General features: G+C 40.0%; 1 protein-coding gene across 3 annotated transcripts in view; it reads right to left on the reverse strand.

Moving 5' to 3' along the window:
- Positions 1 to 18,749, reverse strand: part of Wapl (WAPL cohesin release factor) — a 90,931-nt gene that overhangs the window by 52,569 nt on the left and 19,613 nt on the right. For 2 of the 3 annotated variants that reach the window (XM_023701272.1, XM_023701273.1), the window contains 2 exons: positions 4,355 to 5,401; positions 1,684 to 1,802 (listed from right to left, as the gene is read on the reverse strand). In XM_023701272.1, coding sequence (XP_023557040.1) covers positions 1,684 to 1,802; positions 4,355 to 5,401 — 1,166 coding nt within the window. The remainder of the gene's footprint in view (positions 1 to 1,683; positions 1,803 to 4,354; positions 5,402 to 18,749) is intronic. The other variant, XM_012516913.2, reaches the window with a different exon arrangement.

Below are 18,749 nucleotides of genomic sequence, written 5' to 3' on the forward strand. Positions count from 1 at the left end.
AAAAAAAAAAAAAAAAAAATCTCCTTAAACCAGGCATGGTGGCACACTAGGGAGGCCGAAGGAGAACTTTGGTGAGTTCAAGGCCAGCGTGAGCTACATAGTGAATTCAATACCAGTATGAACTACATATAGCAAGACCCTGTCTAAAAAAGATCAAATAAACACACACACACACTACACATAAACACACATATATGTTCAACAAACAAATGAAAAGAAGTCCAACATCTGTAGTCACTAGGAAAATGAGCACAAACCATAAGGTGATACTATTTCAAACCAACTAAGATAGTTATTATCAAATAATAAGCACTGGCAAAAATACGGAGAAACTAGGTATACATGCCATACATACATACACACATGCCAGAACCATTTCTGATGGGAATGTAAAGTGGCAGAGCTGTAGTGGAAAGCAGTTACAGACCCAACATGATACAACAAATTCTATTCAAAAGTATATATCCAGTTACGCAGCAGACAATAGGGCCCTGATTTACAAATCTTCAACTTTAGGAAGGTGTGAAAACATCAGGGATTCAGTAAAATCTGCACCTTATGGTTGTCCTGAGCAAGCAATGTGTGCTACAATGAAATCTTGTGAGGCTGGGTAGCAGCAAAAACCACAGCTCCTGTACAGCCATAGGGAAACAGCCACACTGCAAAGGTGCCTGTGGCTAGGCTCTATGTTCAGTAGGGTTAGTACATTAAGTGCATTTTCAAAATAACCGTATTTTCACCTGACAATAGGGTTATCAGGGCACAGCTCCATTGTTGAGCATTGGATAGCAAGTTTCATAGCTGTTTCACAACAGCTAATAAGTGAAGTTTTCCTCAACGAAAGAAAGAGATCAACTTAATATGGGAAGCATGTGTGTGTGTGCGTGCGCACACACGCACATGTGAGAGAAACAAACAGAATGGACTATTATTCAGTCATAAAAATGGGAATGAAATTTTGACATACGCTGTGACATGCATGGACCTTACAAACATGCTTCATGAAATAAGCCAGATCCAAAAGAACAAATATAACTCCATATATGAGGTATTTAGAAAGTACAATGGTATTTCTAAACTGAGTGGAGCAAGGAGCAATAATAATTATTTAACTGGTACAGAATCTTTGTTGGGAAAACTGAAGTTTTTTGTTTTGTTTTGACCAAAGGGATCAAACTCAGAACGTTGTGCTTGCCAGTCAGGTGTGTAAGCTGATAAGCTATCTTCCTGGCCCAAAAATAAAGTTTTAGGTACTGATATAGCTGTGAGAGAGTATTTAACACCATTCACCTGTACATTTGAGAATGGTTAAGTAATAAGTATTGTTATGTGTCTGTCTATCTCCATACATCACAATTTAAAACCTGCTAAGTGCATTTTAAAAATGGCTTATTTATGCTCTCTGGAAGACATTTGCTATAATAATTGGTATCATCAAAAAGTAAATTTGGGGAGGCCAGGGAGATGGCTCAGTAGAATAAGCACTTGCCTGGCAAAAACAAGGGCCTGAATTCAATCCCCAGTTCCTCAAAAAAAAAAAAAAAAAGTAAATGTGAGACCAGGGACATAACTCAGTGGCACAGCGCCTGCCTGTCAAGCATGAAGCAGTAACAAAAAAGAAGGTAAGAGTTGACTCTCTAATTGTAAGAGAACAATCAAAACCATGGACAGTGTTTTACTTACCCGTTTGGGGCCACTAAAAATCTTTCTGGTATTTTCCTTTGATTTATCTCCTTGTTTACTTATGGGTTTCTTCACACTTTCAGGCACACCAGGCAAGTCCTCTGTAAAATCCAAGTTTTCTGAAATGGTAATCAAAACTGGCTAGCTTTCTAGTATTTCAAATTATTTACCAGGCAACCTAGGAAGCCCGCCCTCTCCCTACCCCAGCATATACAGGAAGAAAAGAAAAAGGAATAAAAGTACCACAGTTGGCACAATACTCCCAGACTACTTTGTGTTAATGGCACAATCAACTATCTTCCTAAATAAACTGCAACCTTCACAAGTGATATAGCTGTGAACACCTAGGGATATTAACACTAGTAAGGTACAGTGTACACACAAAAAAAAAACAGGTGTTGTCTACCTTTTAACATTTTTATAGACTTGTAGTCCATTAAATCTTTTTGAAGGGCCAGCCAAATAGCTCAGCAGATTAAAGTGCCTGGCAAGCAGACACAGGGGCCCAGGGTTTGATCGCCAGGCCCCAGCCCCGGCCCCACCCCTGAGCATGCTGAAAGAGCAACTGAGGCTGGACGTGGTAGTGCAAGCCTATAATCCAACTCCTGGGAGGCTGTAAACAGGAGAATCACTACAAGTCCAATCTAGTAGTGAGACCCGAAACACCCTATAGATCCTTCCCTAAAATACAAAAAAAATACCTTGTTGGCTTTCAAAGAACTCCTGCTTACTTATGTAAAGGCCACAGGCCACATTTTAAACCCAAAAGTGTATCTTTAGTTAGCAAAATATATAATGAAACTCAGTATAGCAAAGTTCAATGATTTATAGGTCCTTACACAAAACTATTAAATAATTATGAGTATTTTTCCAAATGGTGATTTTTTTTCCTAACCTAAGCAAAACAAAAACTAGAAATATTTTCTCTATTTCAACTTTAAATGTTTCCTGTTTTCCACATTATAAAGACTTAAATTTCCAATTGTGATATATCCAACAAATCATCTCTATCTTTACATGTTATTCAGTGTCAATGTCAAATTTCTTTAAGTGTAATTTTATTTTTTCCCAGTGCTGGGAATACAATCCTGAACTGCCCACTGAGATCACTCCCAGCCCTAATTTCACACTGTATCCTTTAAGAAATTTTATTACGCCCATGCTATAAAGCTCAGTGACAGATTTTAACCACATATGAGGCTAACTTGTGAGTGATTCAGGCTAGCACTAAGAGCAAAGTAAGCTGCAACAGGTCAGGAGCTCAGGCACTGTAGAGATTACATAACCAAGCACAAGGGTCTACCCACAAAGGCCACTGTAAGTTTCAATTCTGCACAAGGATCTAAAATAACAGAAGGTAAATACTGCCAAAATGCCTTATTGACTTTGTTCATTTATTTAATTTTGCAGCAAGGAGTAAGCCTGTAGGGTCAACTCCTGTGTAATGAATCCTGTCTGGGGCTGGGAGTATAGCTCAGTGGCATGGCACATGCTATATATGCTAATAAGGCCCTAAGTTCAATCCCCAGCACCAGTTAAAAAAAAAAAATTGTTAATTATATATAATCAAGAGGGGCCAGGGAGATGGCTCAGTAGAATAAGTGCTTCCCTGACAAGTGCAAGGGCCTGAGTTCAATCCCCGGTTCCGCAAAAAAAAAAAAAAAAAATCAGAGACTGGGCATGGCAGTGTGTGCCTATAATCTCAGCTCCTGGGAGGCTGTAAACAGGCAGATCACTACAAGTCCGATCTAGAAGTGAGACCCTGAACACTCTGTAGATCCTTTCCTAAAAAAAAAATTAAAAAATAAAAAAATCACAATCTAGCCAGCAAAACCATTGCTGGGCCAGTCAAAGCACAACAGTAGATAGTGTCAAGTACTACTGACTGAGAAAATCTATACTCAGAAATATTAGAAACTTTAATTCACCATAATGATACACCTCTTCTACAATCCAAACAGGGCAAAAATCTTTAACAACTAAACCAATCCAGACAAACTATACTTAGAACTAAGAGCCCTGAATTTCCAGTTTACTCCTTTGCCACTCAGCAGCCAGCCCACTTCAGAAAGCCCTTGTCCATGAATGAATTAATTACAGCAGAACTAACCTCCTTCTTTTTGCTTGTCTCGCACAGTGAAGACTGAACTAGATCTCATCACACATAGCCTGTGACCTTCAGAGACAAACTCAATCTTGACCGACAACAAAATATTTACCTACACTTTTCAATTTTATTAAACCAGCTTGAGAGAATTTGAGAATGTTTTCAGTGTTCACTAGTTTTTAGCCAACTGCAGAAGTTTTTAATTAATTTTACTCTCATTAAAACCATCTGTTATCTGCACAATTGTAAATGTCCAAAAACTACCCTTATGTCTCTATTACATGTGCTTTTTTAAAGTAGAAGCACCAAGATGTTTGATATTCCTGCCCCAGACACATACATTCCTCACAATTCAAGATCTGATCACTAATATTCAAAATTCAAAACTAATATTCACACCCTTCTTCTGTGCCTTTGGGTAAGCTAACTCATACTCCTAAACACACACTTCTATTGAAAATAAGTAAGGTAAAGTAAAATGGAGTACCTATTAAACTAAGTAGGTGTTGATGTGAGCCTGAAAATTGCATTTTCTTATTTTGTATGCACATCTGAAAATCTTACCTGCGTTACTAGCACTAGACTGACTATCCTGGGAATTATCATTGTTCTCTGGAAGCGGCTGCAAGGAGGGAGATGGAGTCGGTTTAGTCCGCTTTTTGGCGGCCTTTCTCTCCACTTGACAGTCGTCCTCATCATCATCTTCACTTTCACTGAGATCATCAAAGCCAAAATACTTGATTTTGTAATTAGAACTTCCAGAGCCTCCTTCATCACCTCCTGTCTCATCATGATCTTCAAAACCAAAAAATTCAAGTTTAACATCCTTTTTGGATTTAACATTACTAGGCCGGAATCTAGTAGTGGTCTTAGAAGTGGCGATGTCAGCTTTCTTTCTGAGACGGCCGGCTTCTCCCAGGTCTGCAGGAGTGGACGCAGTGAATTCATCCATGCTTCGCTCCATGGTGTCCTGGATGGTGACATTACAAACTGACAAACACGATGGGTGCAACACAGTATAATCTCTAGTCCGGCCAACTGTCCCCCGAGGATTGGTCCCGCAGCCCACACCACCCTTCTTTGCCTGATTCAGGCCATCTTTACTCAGCGACTCACTGTTTGCCTTGGCTAAGGCCTGACTGGTGCAGTCCACTAGCTTATCAAAACTGGAAGCTCCTTGGGAGGCTTTTGCCTTGTTGGCCCTACAGTACGTCCTACAGTTGCTTGGCCTAAGAACACTTTGCACCATGTCTTCTTCAACGGCGTCATCTAGATTTTCCAATCGAGTTTTTAAATCCTCATCCTTCATCTCCAAAAGAGGATCACTATCCAAACCTAAGATATCATCCTCTGATCGGATATCTTCAAAATCATTATCCCATTCATACAAACCAGTTCTCACAGATCCCTTGACTGTAGATATTTCAGATGGTGACTCCGACTGCTTCCCAAACTGGGAGTTCCAAGTATCGTTTGTTTCCTTGATTTCATCAGCTTTGTATCCAGAAGCCAGTATGGTTTCGGCACTGGCTTTCTTAGTACTGTCGTCAGTATTTTTGTGAAAATGGTGACTATTCTTTTCATGTTCTTCACTAAAATTCTCCACTGTATCTATAAAAATAGTAAGTCAAAGTATTAAAGACATGAGTAGCATATCAATATACAGGTCACAAACAAAGATATGTGACTGACAGTGCATAATTATCTAATCTTGAAATAAATTAACACTTTTATTTTTTTTAACATTTATTTATTTAGTGTGTGTGTGTGTGTGTGTGTGTGTGTGTGTGTGGCCAGCTCAGCCCACCAGGGGGCGCAGCTGGCTGGCATGTGGTGCTGGGGGATCGAACCGTGGTCCCTGCGCTTTGCCAAGCTTGTTCCAAGTAGGTGCTTTAACCACTGAGCCATCTCTCCAGCCCCCAATTAACACTTTTAAATTGTGGAGAAATTCAAGTTTATACACCAGACACCTCCCCTCCTGCCTCTTCTGTATATATGCTTGGTCTCCTAGTAACCTATCCTCTATTAAAAGTATTTACTACTGCTACCCTAAACTCTGGATTTCTGGGTCTGGGGAGACAGCTCAGTAGAATCAGCACCTGCCTGGCAAGTATAAGGTCCTGAGTTCAATCCCCGGTACTACAAAAATAAATAAATAAATAAATAAAATCCATGATTCTGCCTAAACTCTGGATTTCAGCATTACTAGGCAACTGAATCAGTCCACAATGACAGGTACGTGACTCAGCCAAACTTCTTCAGCGGCCTTATGGGCTTTTCAAATAAAGATGCTTAAGTCAAAAATTATTTAGTGGAACCTAAGAGCCAGTTTAACACAAGCAGTAGAAGTCTTACAGTAGTATCTATAAGTATGTGGGTACAGCTGCCCACAGGTTTCTGTGCTGTCTAGAAACCTGGCAACATGACTGGGATTATCTATTTCTACTTTCTTTCTATCTTAAGGAATTTATAGTACCTATGTATCTACATCAGCCAGTAATAAATCTTAAACTGCAAATGCATTTTATATTTGAGAAATTTTTGTTTCCTTATATATTTTCAGAAAACTTTACCTTTCCAAATGAGTTGCAAATGTGATTCAAATTGGGAGTAGAATTAATTTCTCAGCACTTATTTGAAAAATAGTGGCAAAATGCTTATTCGATACTAAATGATAAAATTATTTTTTTTAGCCAGGCATGTAAATAAATGCCTACAATCTCAGCATTCATGGGAGGATGAGGTAGGAGGATCACCTTGAGTTTGAAGCAACCCTAGTCTACACAGCAAGACCTAGGGATGTTTTATAGGATCAATGCACAATGCAACCTTCAATGCTATCCAAGAGGGTCAAGTGTAACTTGACTAAGTTCTGTATTTACTTACCTTTAGGAGACATTTAATTTATGAATAACAAATATTTAACTCCTAAGTATTTCCCAGCTAAAGGCAGCTAATTATATTTTCTTACATGTACGAACCACTAATGAGGGCCTTGCCGGTTAGCTCAGTTGTTTTAAAGTGCTTGCTTGGGCAAACTCAGTCAGGCCTAGGGGACTGCAGTTCGATCCCCAGTTCCACATGCATTAGACCCGCCCTTAAGGCAGCCTGAGCCAGCCAAAAGGGGAAAAAAAAAAAAAAGAAAGAAAAAAGAACCACCAATGATAAAATACTGAAAATCTAAGAATTAAAGCCAACTCTGACATTTGATACCTTAAGAGTTCTGAGCAAACCCAAGGCTATATCCACGCCTGAAGAGTAACAGCCTTGTGTTGTAGGCATGCAGCACCTTGCAGCACTGCACAGCCCTGGCCCCAACAGCTCTGTAGGCCTCAGACAAGAGAACCAGCTTCTCCTACTTCCTTGAGTGTCAGTTCACAGGGCACTGTTACCCTACTCTACTTCACAATTATCAAAGGTACTACTGGAAATATTTCCTCTGGGAAGGATCAATTAGTGCTTGGTATGCTCAACCACACAACAGTCTAAGTGTTAACATACATCACTTTTATAGCTGCAAAGCAATCCGCTGTATTAACACCACAAAATTCTTATTTATTTATTTATATATTTTGTGTGTGTGTGGCCAGCTCAGCCCACCAGGGGGCGGGGCTGGCTGGCATGTGGTGCTGGGGGATTGAACCGCGGTCACTGTGCTTTGCTTAGCTTAGCTTGTTCTAAGTAGAACACCACAAAATTCTTTAAAAATTCTTTTATTTCTTTCTTTGGTATAGGGTCTCGCTACATAGCTCAGACTGGTAGTGATCCTCCTGTCTCAGCCTCTCCAGCACTGGGATTTACAGGTGTGCACTACCACGCCCTGTTTTGGAGCCAGCATGGCTGGTGGTACCAGGGATTGAACCCAGGTCCTTGCGCTTCCCAGGCAGGTACTTAGACTACTGATCTATCTCCCCAGGCCCAATACAAAATTTATTTAGGCTATTTCTGATTTGTGTGAGAAGCTTGATGAGTTTCAAAAAAATTTTTTAAATAAGCTTTTTAACCAGTTTGAATTTTTTTATCTTTTTTTTTTTTTTAATGTATTTAGTACAGGGTCTACAGGGTCTCACTACACAGATCAGATTCATAACGATCCTCCTGTTTTCAGTGTCCCAAGCACTGAGATTGGAGGGGTACACCACCATGTCCAGTCCATGTCCCCCATGGCAGGGCTGCAAGCACAGCAGTTAGCTTTTTTTTTTTTTAAATCAAGAGTCTCGATATGTAGTTCAGGCTGCCCTGAACTCACTATGGAGCCAAGGCTGGCCTTGAATTCACAGCAATACACATGCCACAGCTCCCCAAGTGCTGGGATTATGGATATGCGCCACCAGCCCCATCCTAACCAGTTTAAAATTATTACTTTAAATTGGTCATGGTAGCCCATGCCTGTAATCCCAGCTTTTGGGAGGCTGAGGCAGGAGGATCACTAGGAGTTCAAGGCTTGCCTGTGCTACAAAATGAGCTCAAGGCCAGCCTGAGCTACACAGCAAGACCCTGTCTCAAAAAAACCAAAAATTTTTTTAATTTTTTGAAAATAAAATAAATTCACTACTTTAGCCAGGTATAGTGGCATGATTACATGATTACAATTCCAGCACTTGGGAGATTAAGGCAAAAGGATCACCATGAATTAAAGGCCATCATGGGTTTCAGAGCAAGACAGTCTCAAAAAACAAAAAAACAAAAAATTACTAGTTTGTGCCTCCCCACAGGAAAGCCTATAGTGCCTTCAGAATATACACTTCTTTAATCTGTTTAATAAGCCTATGCCTCTCTCTCTCTCTCAAAAAAAAAAATCACTCTTTTAACCTTTATTGCCTCCATTAGATCCCAAAATAAGGTGTGCATTGTTTTTGCACATGTCAATCATTACTAGTCTTATCAAGAGACTGCCTTTCATATGATAGAAATTTAAAAATATGACTTTTGCTACAAGTTGATATTGAAATTTGTTATAAAGAGTACGTGATCCATAGCAAAGACAAACGGAAAATGAAGGATAAAATGTAATACTCAGAAACTAATAAAACGCAGTTTGAAATAAAATAAGTGAGATCTTTAAGAAAATATTCTTGCTAAAAAAGCTGTATCATTATCAAACCATCTATCTACATATTCAACTATGTAGCACAAACAATACTACAAGTTGATTATTATCAAAGTACATCATATACTTTAACTTCTGAAACACATTACATAGGTAAAGGTAATTTTATAGCATTCCTGGTAAAGTTTTCCAAGTTTCTGATATTTTAATATGCATTTATATATAACCCCCGTCTCTGTCACTCTCTCGACAGGGTCTCACTATGTCGCCCAGGCTGGCCTCAAACTCACTACCATCCTCTTGCCTCAGACTCCCAAGTGCTTATGATTACGAAAGGGTGCCACCATGCCTGGCAATATAAATGTTTTCTATTGTCTTAAGTATGTAGAGAAAAAAAGAAAACCGGGGGAAAAGAGAAGACAGAGGGAAATAAAGATATAAAACGTGCTTTACCAATCCCGATCTGTAATTCTACTTAAGAGGCTGAAGCAGAGGATCCCTAAACTCAACATTAGCCGAGGCAATTCAGCAACCTGTCTCAAGAAAACAAACTAGCAATTTGTTTTCCTTTTTTCTTTCTTTCTTTTTTCTTTTGTGGTACTGGGGCTGGAACTCAAGACCTTGTGCTTGCCAGGCAGGAACTTGTGCCACTGAGCTATATTCCCAGCCCCTTCTTTCTCTTTTCTTTTTTGGAGATCTCGATATGTAATTCAGGCTTGCCTTGAACTCACTATGTAGCCCACATTGACCTGCAATTTGTGTCAATTTTCTTGGAATTACAGGCATACACCAGCACAGCAGGCCTAACAATTTTCTCAAAAAAGAGCTGTGCATGTAGCCAGCAACAGAGTACAGTCCTTACCTGATTAGCATACATAAGACCCTGGACTCAATTCCCCAGTTCCCACCCCCCAAAGAACAAAAGGAAACAAATGAATAACAAACAAAAAAATCTGCTTCAAGGGTAAGCTAAATAAATTGAAGTGAGACAGTTAAGGCTATGTTGCAGCTTATTAAGCAGTGGTGGGAAACTATAGCACACATGCTGTGGGCTCTGTCATCACTGAAAGCTCTGAAAGTTTCACCATCGCTGTTATTACCAGAACTATCACAACTTTGCCAAAATACACAACATATTTGTAATAACTATTTTTTTTAAAGACTTCATAATAGAAGTTCATCAATACTTCCCTTATGTCCTATGTACAACTTCATGCCAGGAACTGAAAGCCACATTGTAGGGTCTACTGTTCCACTCAAGCAAGAGTAAAGACTGGATAGACTGCTCTCGGTAAAGATAGCCTCATGTCACTGTAACCACATACGCCTTTTCATTGGAGGTTTTTAGTATCACTTGACTAGTATTCAGTCTTTTATATACTGGGTAACATTTAGAGTTTAGCATAATGATTATCTGACACCGGAAATTACATAGGAAATCAGTATATGCTGACTGTGGGCTTCCCTACCTCTGCAGAAAAGATGGATTCCTTAATAAAGAGAAAAAACTAAGTTGGGGGGCTGGTGAGATGGCTCAGTGGTCTAAAGCACCTACTTAGAACAAGCTTAGCAAAGCACAGGGACCACGGTTCAATCCCCCAGCACCACATGCCAGCCAGCCCCACCCCCTAGAGGGCTGAGCTGGCCACACACACACACACACACACACACACACACACACACGTAAACAAAAATTTAAAAAAAAACAAAAACTAAGTTGGGCCTATTACTCAAACATGAAATATACTCTAGACAACTCAAACTTAAATGGAAAATGAAACATATTACAAAACAAAAAGAATTAAAAAATACATTACTCCACAATGGGAAAATCCTTCCTCGGACACATAACCCATAATCTATATTCATCTACATAAAATACAAAATTTAATAGCAAAATCCTGCATAAATTCCTAACACTACAGAAAAATGCAATAGCAATTCACTATACAGAAAGAAAAAGAGTCAATTCCTCCCTTAAAAAGAGCTCTCTCCTGAGTTCAAGTTCCAAAAAAAAAAAAAAAAAGCTCTCACAAAATCTAAATGAATTAGAGATCTAAAGATAAAAATGTTGCTAGGTGTGGTGGTGCATACCTGTAATCCCAGCACTCAGGAGGCTGTAGAAGTTAAAAAACAACCTGGAGAAAAAAATTTAAAAAAAAAAAAAAAATTAAGGGGGCCTGCCCCTTAGCTCAGTTCTTTAAGTGCCTGCTTCAATAAAGCAGTCAGGCTCAGGCTGCTGTGGTTCGAGTCCCAGAACTCAAGTCAGCCAAACCTACCCTGAAGGCATTTTGAGCCAGCCAAAAAAAAAAAAAAAAAAAAAAATTAAAAATTAAAAAATAAAAAACAACAACCTGGGCTACAAAGTGAGCTCAAGGCCAGCCTGAACTATAGCAAAGCCCTATCACAAAAAGAAAAAGTGAAAATGTAAAACTTTCAGAATATAGAAGTATCTTCAAAATTCATACAAAGAAGGATTTCTTAGACAAGACACAAAGAGCATTAATCATAGAAAGAAACAAATTTAATTAGTTCAAAATTACATTTTCTGATCATTTTTTAAAAAGCAGCCAGAGGGGGGATTGTGGGTCAGCTCCAGTTGTTTTAAAGCACCTGCTTGGGCAAACTCAGGCAGGAACAGGGGACCACGGTTGGACAGGTAGACCCCAGCTCCACATGCCACAACAGACCTGCACTTAAGGCAGCCTGAGCCAGTAAAAAAAAAAAAAAATCCTTCTCAAGTTTTAGGCTGGGGTGATAGCTCAGTAGACTAAACTGCCTGCTTAGGCAGAACTCAATGGCTGGGATTGGATCCCCAGTGTGCTATGCCAGCCCCACCCGAGGGGCACGCTGAGATGGCAATTGAGAGTGGGCGTGGTAGTGTGCACCTGTAATCCAGCACTTGGGAGGCTGAAAACAGGAGGATCACTATGAGTCTGATCAGTGTAGTGAGACCCTATAGACCCTGTACTAAATACATTAAAAAAAAAAAAAAAAAAAAAAAAAAAAAAAAAAAAAAAAAAAAAAGTGGCCAGGGATGTATAGCTCAGCAGCACAAGTGCCTACCTTAAGGTCCTGAGTTCCATTCCCAATACCCCTCAACGAAATAAAAAGTAAAAAATGCTGGAGGTGGTTGGGTTCCCAACCTGGGACCCCAACATTCAGGAGGATGAGGCAGGAGGAACAGAATGAGTTCTATCCAACTTGGTCTAAATAGTGAATTCAAAAACAGCCTGAATTTCAGAGTAAGAACCTGTCTCCAAAAAAATTACTATTTATGAAAACAAGCATGTGAGTGTAAAAAATAATAAATTTAAAACAAATGAGTAGACAAATGAGAGTGGAGGAATGGAGACAATGTATTAAAATGTCTATAACTCAACAATCAAAAACAGTCAAGACACTGGCCAAGCTGAGTGTGGTGGCAGGTACCTATAGCTCCAATACTCTGGAAGGCTGATTAAGAGAACTTCAGACTGAAGCCCAGCCTGGGCAACTCAAGAGACGTGGGGAGACCCTGGTTCAAAAATAGAAAAATAAAAAGTAAAAATAAAATGGATAGATAGGGAGGTAGCTCAGAGTGAATAAAGCCCCTAGGTTCAATCCCTTAAACTATTACGACTGACCAACTGACCGACTGACTGACTGACCGACCGACCAGCTGGCCACCCAGAACTACAGGTCACACATGAAAAAATATTTTTATAAATCACTAACTAGGGGGACACAAAGTCAAACCATAACATCACACCACAAGACAGACCACAAGAAGTGTCAAATGAAAAAGGCTTCACAAGGCCAACTAGTATACAGAAGGCAACTTGAGCTGTTGGGAGTAGAAACTGGACCTCTCTGGCATCGTCTACATAAACTAAACACAACCCTTACCTTACGACTCCGTAACTGAAGTAGGTAGAATACAAACATTTAATTGAGCCACATGAAATTTCCATTTTTAAATGATCAAATATCAGCATTTTCACATGGCTCAACATAAAAACTTTACACTCATAGTAACATCATTCCCAGTGACTAAAACCAAATCATCCACTGCAAGTATAACCAAGAGGCCAGGTTCAATTTGGGGTAGAATGATTGCCTAGCATGCACACAAGGACCTAGATTTAATGCCCAGCACCATACAAGGAGGAATAAAAAACAGGGCTGGGGAGATAGCTCAGTAATATAAGTGCCTGCCTCACAAGTATGAGGTCCTGAGTTTAATCCCCGGTACCAAAAAAAAAAAAGAAAAAGTAGTGTGTTGTGTTCATATAAAGAAATATTGTAGACCAATAAAAATAAAACTCTAATTCTGTTATTAAAGCTTACCTTAGTATAACAATCATGCTACAATGAGTAGTTTGAGGAGGGTTTTTTTTTGGGGGGGTGAAGGGGGAGCTACTTCAGCCTGCCTTAAGGGCAGGTCTAGTACAGCTTCTGGAGATGGGAATTGAACCGCGGTTCTACATGCCTGCCTGCATTTACCCAAGCGACACTTTAAACTTTAAACAACTGAGCTATCCAGCAAAGCGCCCTACAATGAGTAGTTGTTTTGTTTTGTTTTTTTTTTTTTAATTTTATTTGTGGGGGGGCAGCTCAGCCCACCAAGGGGCAGGGTTGGCTGGCATGTGGTGCTGGGGGATTGAACCACGGTCCCTGTGCTTTGCTAAGCTTGTTCTAAGTAGGTGCTTTAGACCACTGAGCCATCTCACCAGCCCAGTAGTTTGAATTGTTTCAACTTCAAAATATGTGTGAAGAAATGGACTTATTCCTGAAGCCAGCTGCTTCACTTACAAACATTTACGAATAACTTTGAGAATAAGAAATAACCTAAGTAACAAGGAATCTTACTACGACATTGTTTGCTGGTTTTCTTGCTTGTATGAAAAATACAAATGCCAATCAATAAAGAAGTGATTATCAGGGCTGGTGAGATGGCTCAGTGGTCTAAAGCACCTACTTAGTACAAGCTAAGCTAAGCAAAAACACAGGGACCACGGTTCAATCCCCCAGCACCACATGCCAGCCAGCCCCGCCCCCCTGGTGGGCTGAGCTGGCCACACACACACACCCACCCACACACACACACACACAATAAATAAATAAATAAATATTTGAAAAAAAAGAAGTGATTATCATCTAGCCACAAAACTGGAAAGTAGCTGTTAGGAGGAAGGAGTAGTGCTATTATGCAGATACATGAATGCCCTTAGCAGAAGGGACTAACAGAGGAGTAAGGGGAAAAGGAAGACTCCTTTTCATATTTCTTGAATTCTACTGTGTATATAAGTTGTTCAAAATCTAAAATACATAAAACTAGACCACCTCAAAAGATAAATAAACTGCTAAGGCTATAAAATATCTTAAAAGCACCGTAATAGTAAGCTGCTATCTCTGGCACTGTTGTCCTGCTCAGCTTCTTGCCTACCACTAACTCTGTCCCACTCACCATGTACTTCCATCTTCACGTGATGTTCCTGACTTGGAGCAAGCTGCCCTTGGATTGGACACTCTGAAACCCTAAGCCAAAGTGAGCTTCTCATGTAAGTTGTGTGTCAGGTTTTTCATAGCAGGACAGTGAAGTTAATACAATATTCTTTCAATGCCTTTTTTTTTCAGGAAGGGTGTTGCTATGTAGTTCAGGCTGGCCCCGGATATACTATGTATCCCAGGCTGACCTTGAACTCCCAGCATCTCTCCTGCATCAGCCTCCCAAAAAGCCTCCAAGTGCTAGGATTACAGGTATGCACCACTACATCTGGCCATCAATGCTCTCTCTAAAAACAATTCCTAGTCCTATGTTGAGACACGCGACATGATGTTCAATGACACATGCAGAAAGATGCTCAATGTAGCAAAGTTTGATGTGTTCAGAGGCAAGGCCCTTTTTTGTACCACCTAGATCATCAGTGGACTACTTCTATCACTAAATGTGCTGTTACCAAGTGAGAACTGGTTGGAGAGACCTGGAAAATGTATTCCTGCTCCTGTTTCATCCTTTCTCTTTGCTTCCTGGCTGTGGGGGGGCAGAGCAGATTTTATCCAGTAGGGCCTTCCACCATGCCATTTCTGCCTTGAAGCCAGTCAACTATGCTCTCAAACTGTAAGCCAAAGTAAACCTCTCCTCCTTTAAATTGCGGGTATTGGCTATTTTGTTTCAGGAATGAGAACATGACTAAGATCATTACTAACAGGGAAAGATCAGAAACAACCAAGATACCCAGAGACTAGTTTAAAAAGTGGCACATCTATACAATGGAAAAGTACGGAGCTGCTAAAGGGCAGGTACAGTGCTTGTTTCAGCAGCACATATACTAAAGGACAGGCACACTAAATCTATATATACTCATAAATTGGAGCATTTCTTAGTGATAGTGTAATTTAATACACCCAAGGCCCTGAGTTCCAATTCTTACTGCCCCTCTCCAAAGAGGGGAAAAAAATTAACTTCAGTGGAAGGTAGCAGACTTTTATATTGTTAATAAATGCAGACATTAATCATTGGCCCCTAAAAAGCCACTTGAGACACAGCACATGTTCCTCAGTGGAGCAATTTTAAAGATGTGTAAGGCAAAAAACAAAAACAAAACCAAGGGGCTGTATTAATAGAGTGCTTGCTTAGCAAGCATATGGGAGGCCCTAAGTTTGATTCCCAGGACAGAAAAGGGAAAATTAGTTACATGTTTCAAGTGGTAATCTAAAACTTTCTGTAAAGTACACCTATAAAACACAAAATTTACATGTACTGTAATTTTAAAGATAAAATGTTAAGTTAGGACTTGTGGTATAGCAACTGTGGTAAGTAAAGAATATGCCTACACAAGACCCTGGATTCAATCACCATCACCAAAAAAAAAAAAAAAAAAAAAAAAGGGAAAAAACAGTGAAACAAAAGCATTTCAAAAGTTTCACTTAGGAGCTGGGGATAGCTCAGCAGCATAAGTGCCTACCTTGCAAGCACAAGGTCCTGAGTTCGATTCCTGACACTGCAAAAAAAAAAAAAAGTTCTACTTAGCTGAGAGCAGGCGTAACCATCCTCATGTCTATCAACACAGCTCATATAAAGAGCTGGACTGGCAACAACTTATGCTCAAACCAAGGCTGAAGCTGCTTATCTCTGACCTACCCTCCCAGTAGAGCAGGGAAAACAGGCTACACCCCAGCTACAGCTACCCCAGTACACCGTAGGCCACCCAGGTAACAATTAGCCCTTCAAACCAAACACACTCATGGCCAGAGATACACAGGACCTCCCAAAACATACATAGGCACAATGAATTTTCAGGAAATTCATTTCTAAATCCCTAACCTTTACTGCTTCCACAGCCTAAACCTGACTTGACAGTTCTCCTAGAAGCAATTACTCACTCCTCCCACATATTATTATTAAGGCACAAGCCAGGTGTGGTGGCACATGCCTATAATCCCAGCACTCTGGCAGGCTGATGCAAGACTTCTGTGAGTTCAAGGCCAACTTGTAATACACAGCAAGACCCTGTCTCAAATAAAGGAAGAAGGAAATTAAGGAAAACAGTGGAAGAGAGGAAGAGGAGGGAGAAAAAGGAGAGGGTAAGGGAGATGAGGGGGAGAGAAGAAGGGGAGGAGAAGGAAGAGGAGAAAGAGTAAGGGAGAAGAGGGGCTGGCACATTACCATATCCATAAACCCACTCTGGCACAAGGGGTAACAGAAATATATAGTGACTGTCTACATTTTTAAAATGTATCAGGGTAGAAGACACATTACCATTAATTTCCTTTATGGGGGCCTGCCCCTTAGCTCAGTTCTTTTTTTTTTTTTTTTTTTTTTTCTCTAAATGCCCTAAGGGGTGGTTTGGCTGCCTGGTGTGTTATGGGGATCGAACTACAGCAACCTGAGGCTGACAGCTTTATGGAAGCAGCCACTTAAACAACTGAGCTAAGGCCAGGCCCCCTTAGCTCAGTTCTTTAAGTGGCTGCTTCAACAAAGCAGTCAGGCTCAGATTGCTGTGGTGAGATCCCCACAACTCAAGCCAGCCACTCATGCCCTGAAGGCATTCGGAGCAAAAAAAAAAATCTCCCTCAAAATCCTCCCCCTCACTTTGAACACTTATGCCATTATTCCTGACACTTTCTGAAGCTGTTCTGGAAGTCCTTTCCTGTCTTTACAGTGGTGATCAAAAATATGGTTAATGACAGTTATAGCAAAGCTTAGGGGTTTTTCTTGTTTTGTTTGGGGCTTTTGTATTTTAGTGAAGGGTCTACAGGTTGTTCAGGGTCTCACTACTAGATCAGACTCATAGTGATCTGCCTGTTTACAGTCTCCCGGGCTGGGATTATAGGCGCACCACCACACCCAGTCTCAACTGCCATCTCAGCATGCTCTGGGGTCAGGGCCAGCACAGCAGGCCCAGGATCGAACCCCCTACCCCTGCTTGCAGGTACATTAATCTGCTGAGCTATTTGGCTAGTCTGTAAAGCTTAGTTTTGTAGCAAGAGTTCCACTGGTATTTTCATTGTGGTTCATTGGAATTTGTTTCTGATGTTATCTTTTAGGTTTTGTAACCAAGTACAAAGCTAATGTGAAAACGTTGATGTTTTGGTTCCGCAAAAAAAAAAAAAAAAAATGTTGATGTTTACTCTAAACACGCAATACATAGTAAGCATTTAAGGCTGAGGATACAGCTCAGTAGCACAGTGCCTACCTGGCAAGTGCAAGGTCTTAAGTTTGATTCAAAAAAAAAAAAAAAAAAAAAAAATTAAAGCTGAAAATGGTGCTGTGCACCTGGGAGTCCCAACACTTAGCAGGCTGAGGGTTGGAGACCAGCCTGGGCTACAAAGTGAGTTTAAGAGCAGCCTGGAGTGAGAAAAAAAAAAAATTTAAAACCTTATTTTATTGGTATTTTACATTCTGTTAAGTACACACTGTATAATAAGATCTCCTGGAAAAACAAGACCAGTGAGATGTCACATATGTCCTACAAAAAGGCCAGGAAAGCAAAAGATAGCACAGTATAAGCAATACGTACGTATGGAACAGGCTGTTGTCATGTGTGAAGACTGCAGTAGGTGCAATAATTAAAGATTTTTTTTTCCTACAAAATGGTACTGATATTTTCACTGTAGTTCATATAAGAATTTATTCTTTTTCAGACTTAGTAGACCAAAAAAGTCAATGTTGAAAATGTTTATGCTTTTCTATAAACATTAAAATTTCAATGAAAAAAATATGGGTAAGGCTGCTTCTGAGTGTCAGTCAACAGAAAAGCAGGGTATTAAAAAAGAAAAAAAAGGGGGGGATGGCTCAGTGAAATAAGCACTTCCCTGGCAAGTGCAAGGGCCTGAGTTCAATCCCTGGTTCCACCAAAAAAAAAAGAAAAAGAAAAAAAAAAAGAAAAGAAAGAAAAGCAGGGGACTAAGTCCACCTTGTTCATTCACTGATCCTAACACTGTGTAACCTCCAGCTTCTACCCAAAGTCAATCATGATTATGAAAGCACACCAAAGACACTCTCACAAAAAAGGGCTTCAAAGAACTGCTTCAGAACATGGGACAAACAATGGGATAACTCAGTAAGTGTTTGATGTCAGAAGGAGTATCTGGAGGGGGATTAAGTGGGAGTACTCAAAGAAATTCACTCTATTATTCAATCACACCTCATACATTCCTCCAATTCTAGCATGCCTTTTGAGGAGAAAATGTGATAAATTATTGCTTTCCGTGCTCCATAATAGAATCAACTCAGGGCTAGGTAATAAAGCCTTTACATATGGGAGATTTCTTTTTTTCTTTTTTCCCGCGGAACCGGGGATTGAACTCAGGCCCTTGTGCTTCCTTTCACATTTTTACTTTCCATGGTGTCAGTTACCCATCATCCAAAAATACTAGTGAAAAATTCCAAATGAATATGTCAAATTGGGTTCTGTAACAGCC

The sequence above is a fragment of the Octodon degus genome, unplaced genomic scaffold, assembly GCF_000260255.1.
Source record: "Octodon degus isolate 3935 unplaced genomic scaffold, OctDeg1.0 scaffold00132, whole genome shotgun sequence".
In the NCBI taxonomy this organism is placed as follows: Eukaryota; Metazoa; Chordata; class Mammalia; order Rodentia; family Octodontidae; genus Octodon; species Octodon degus.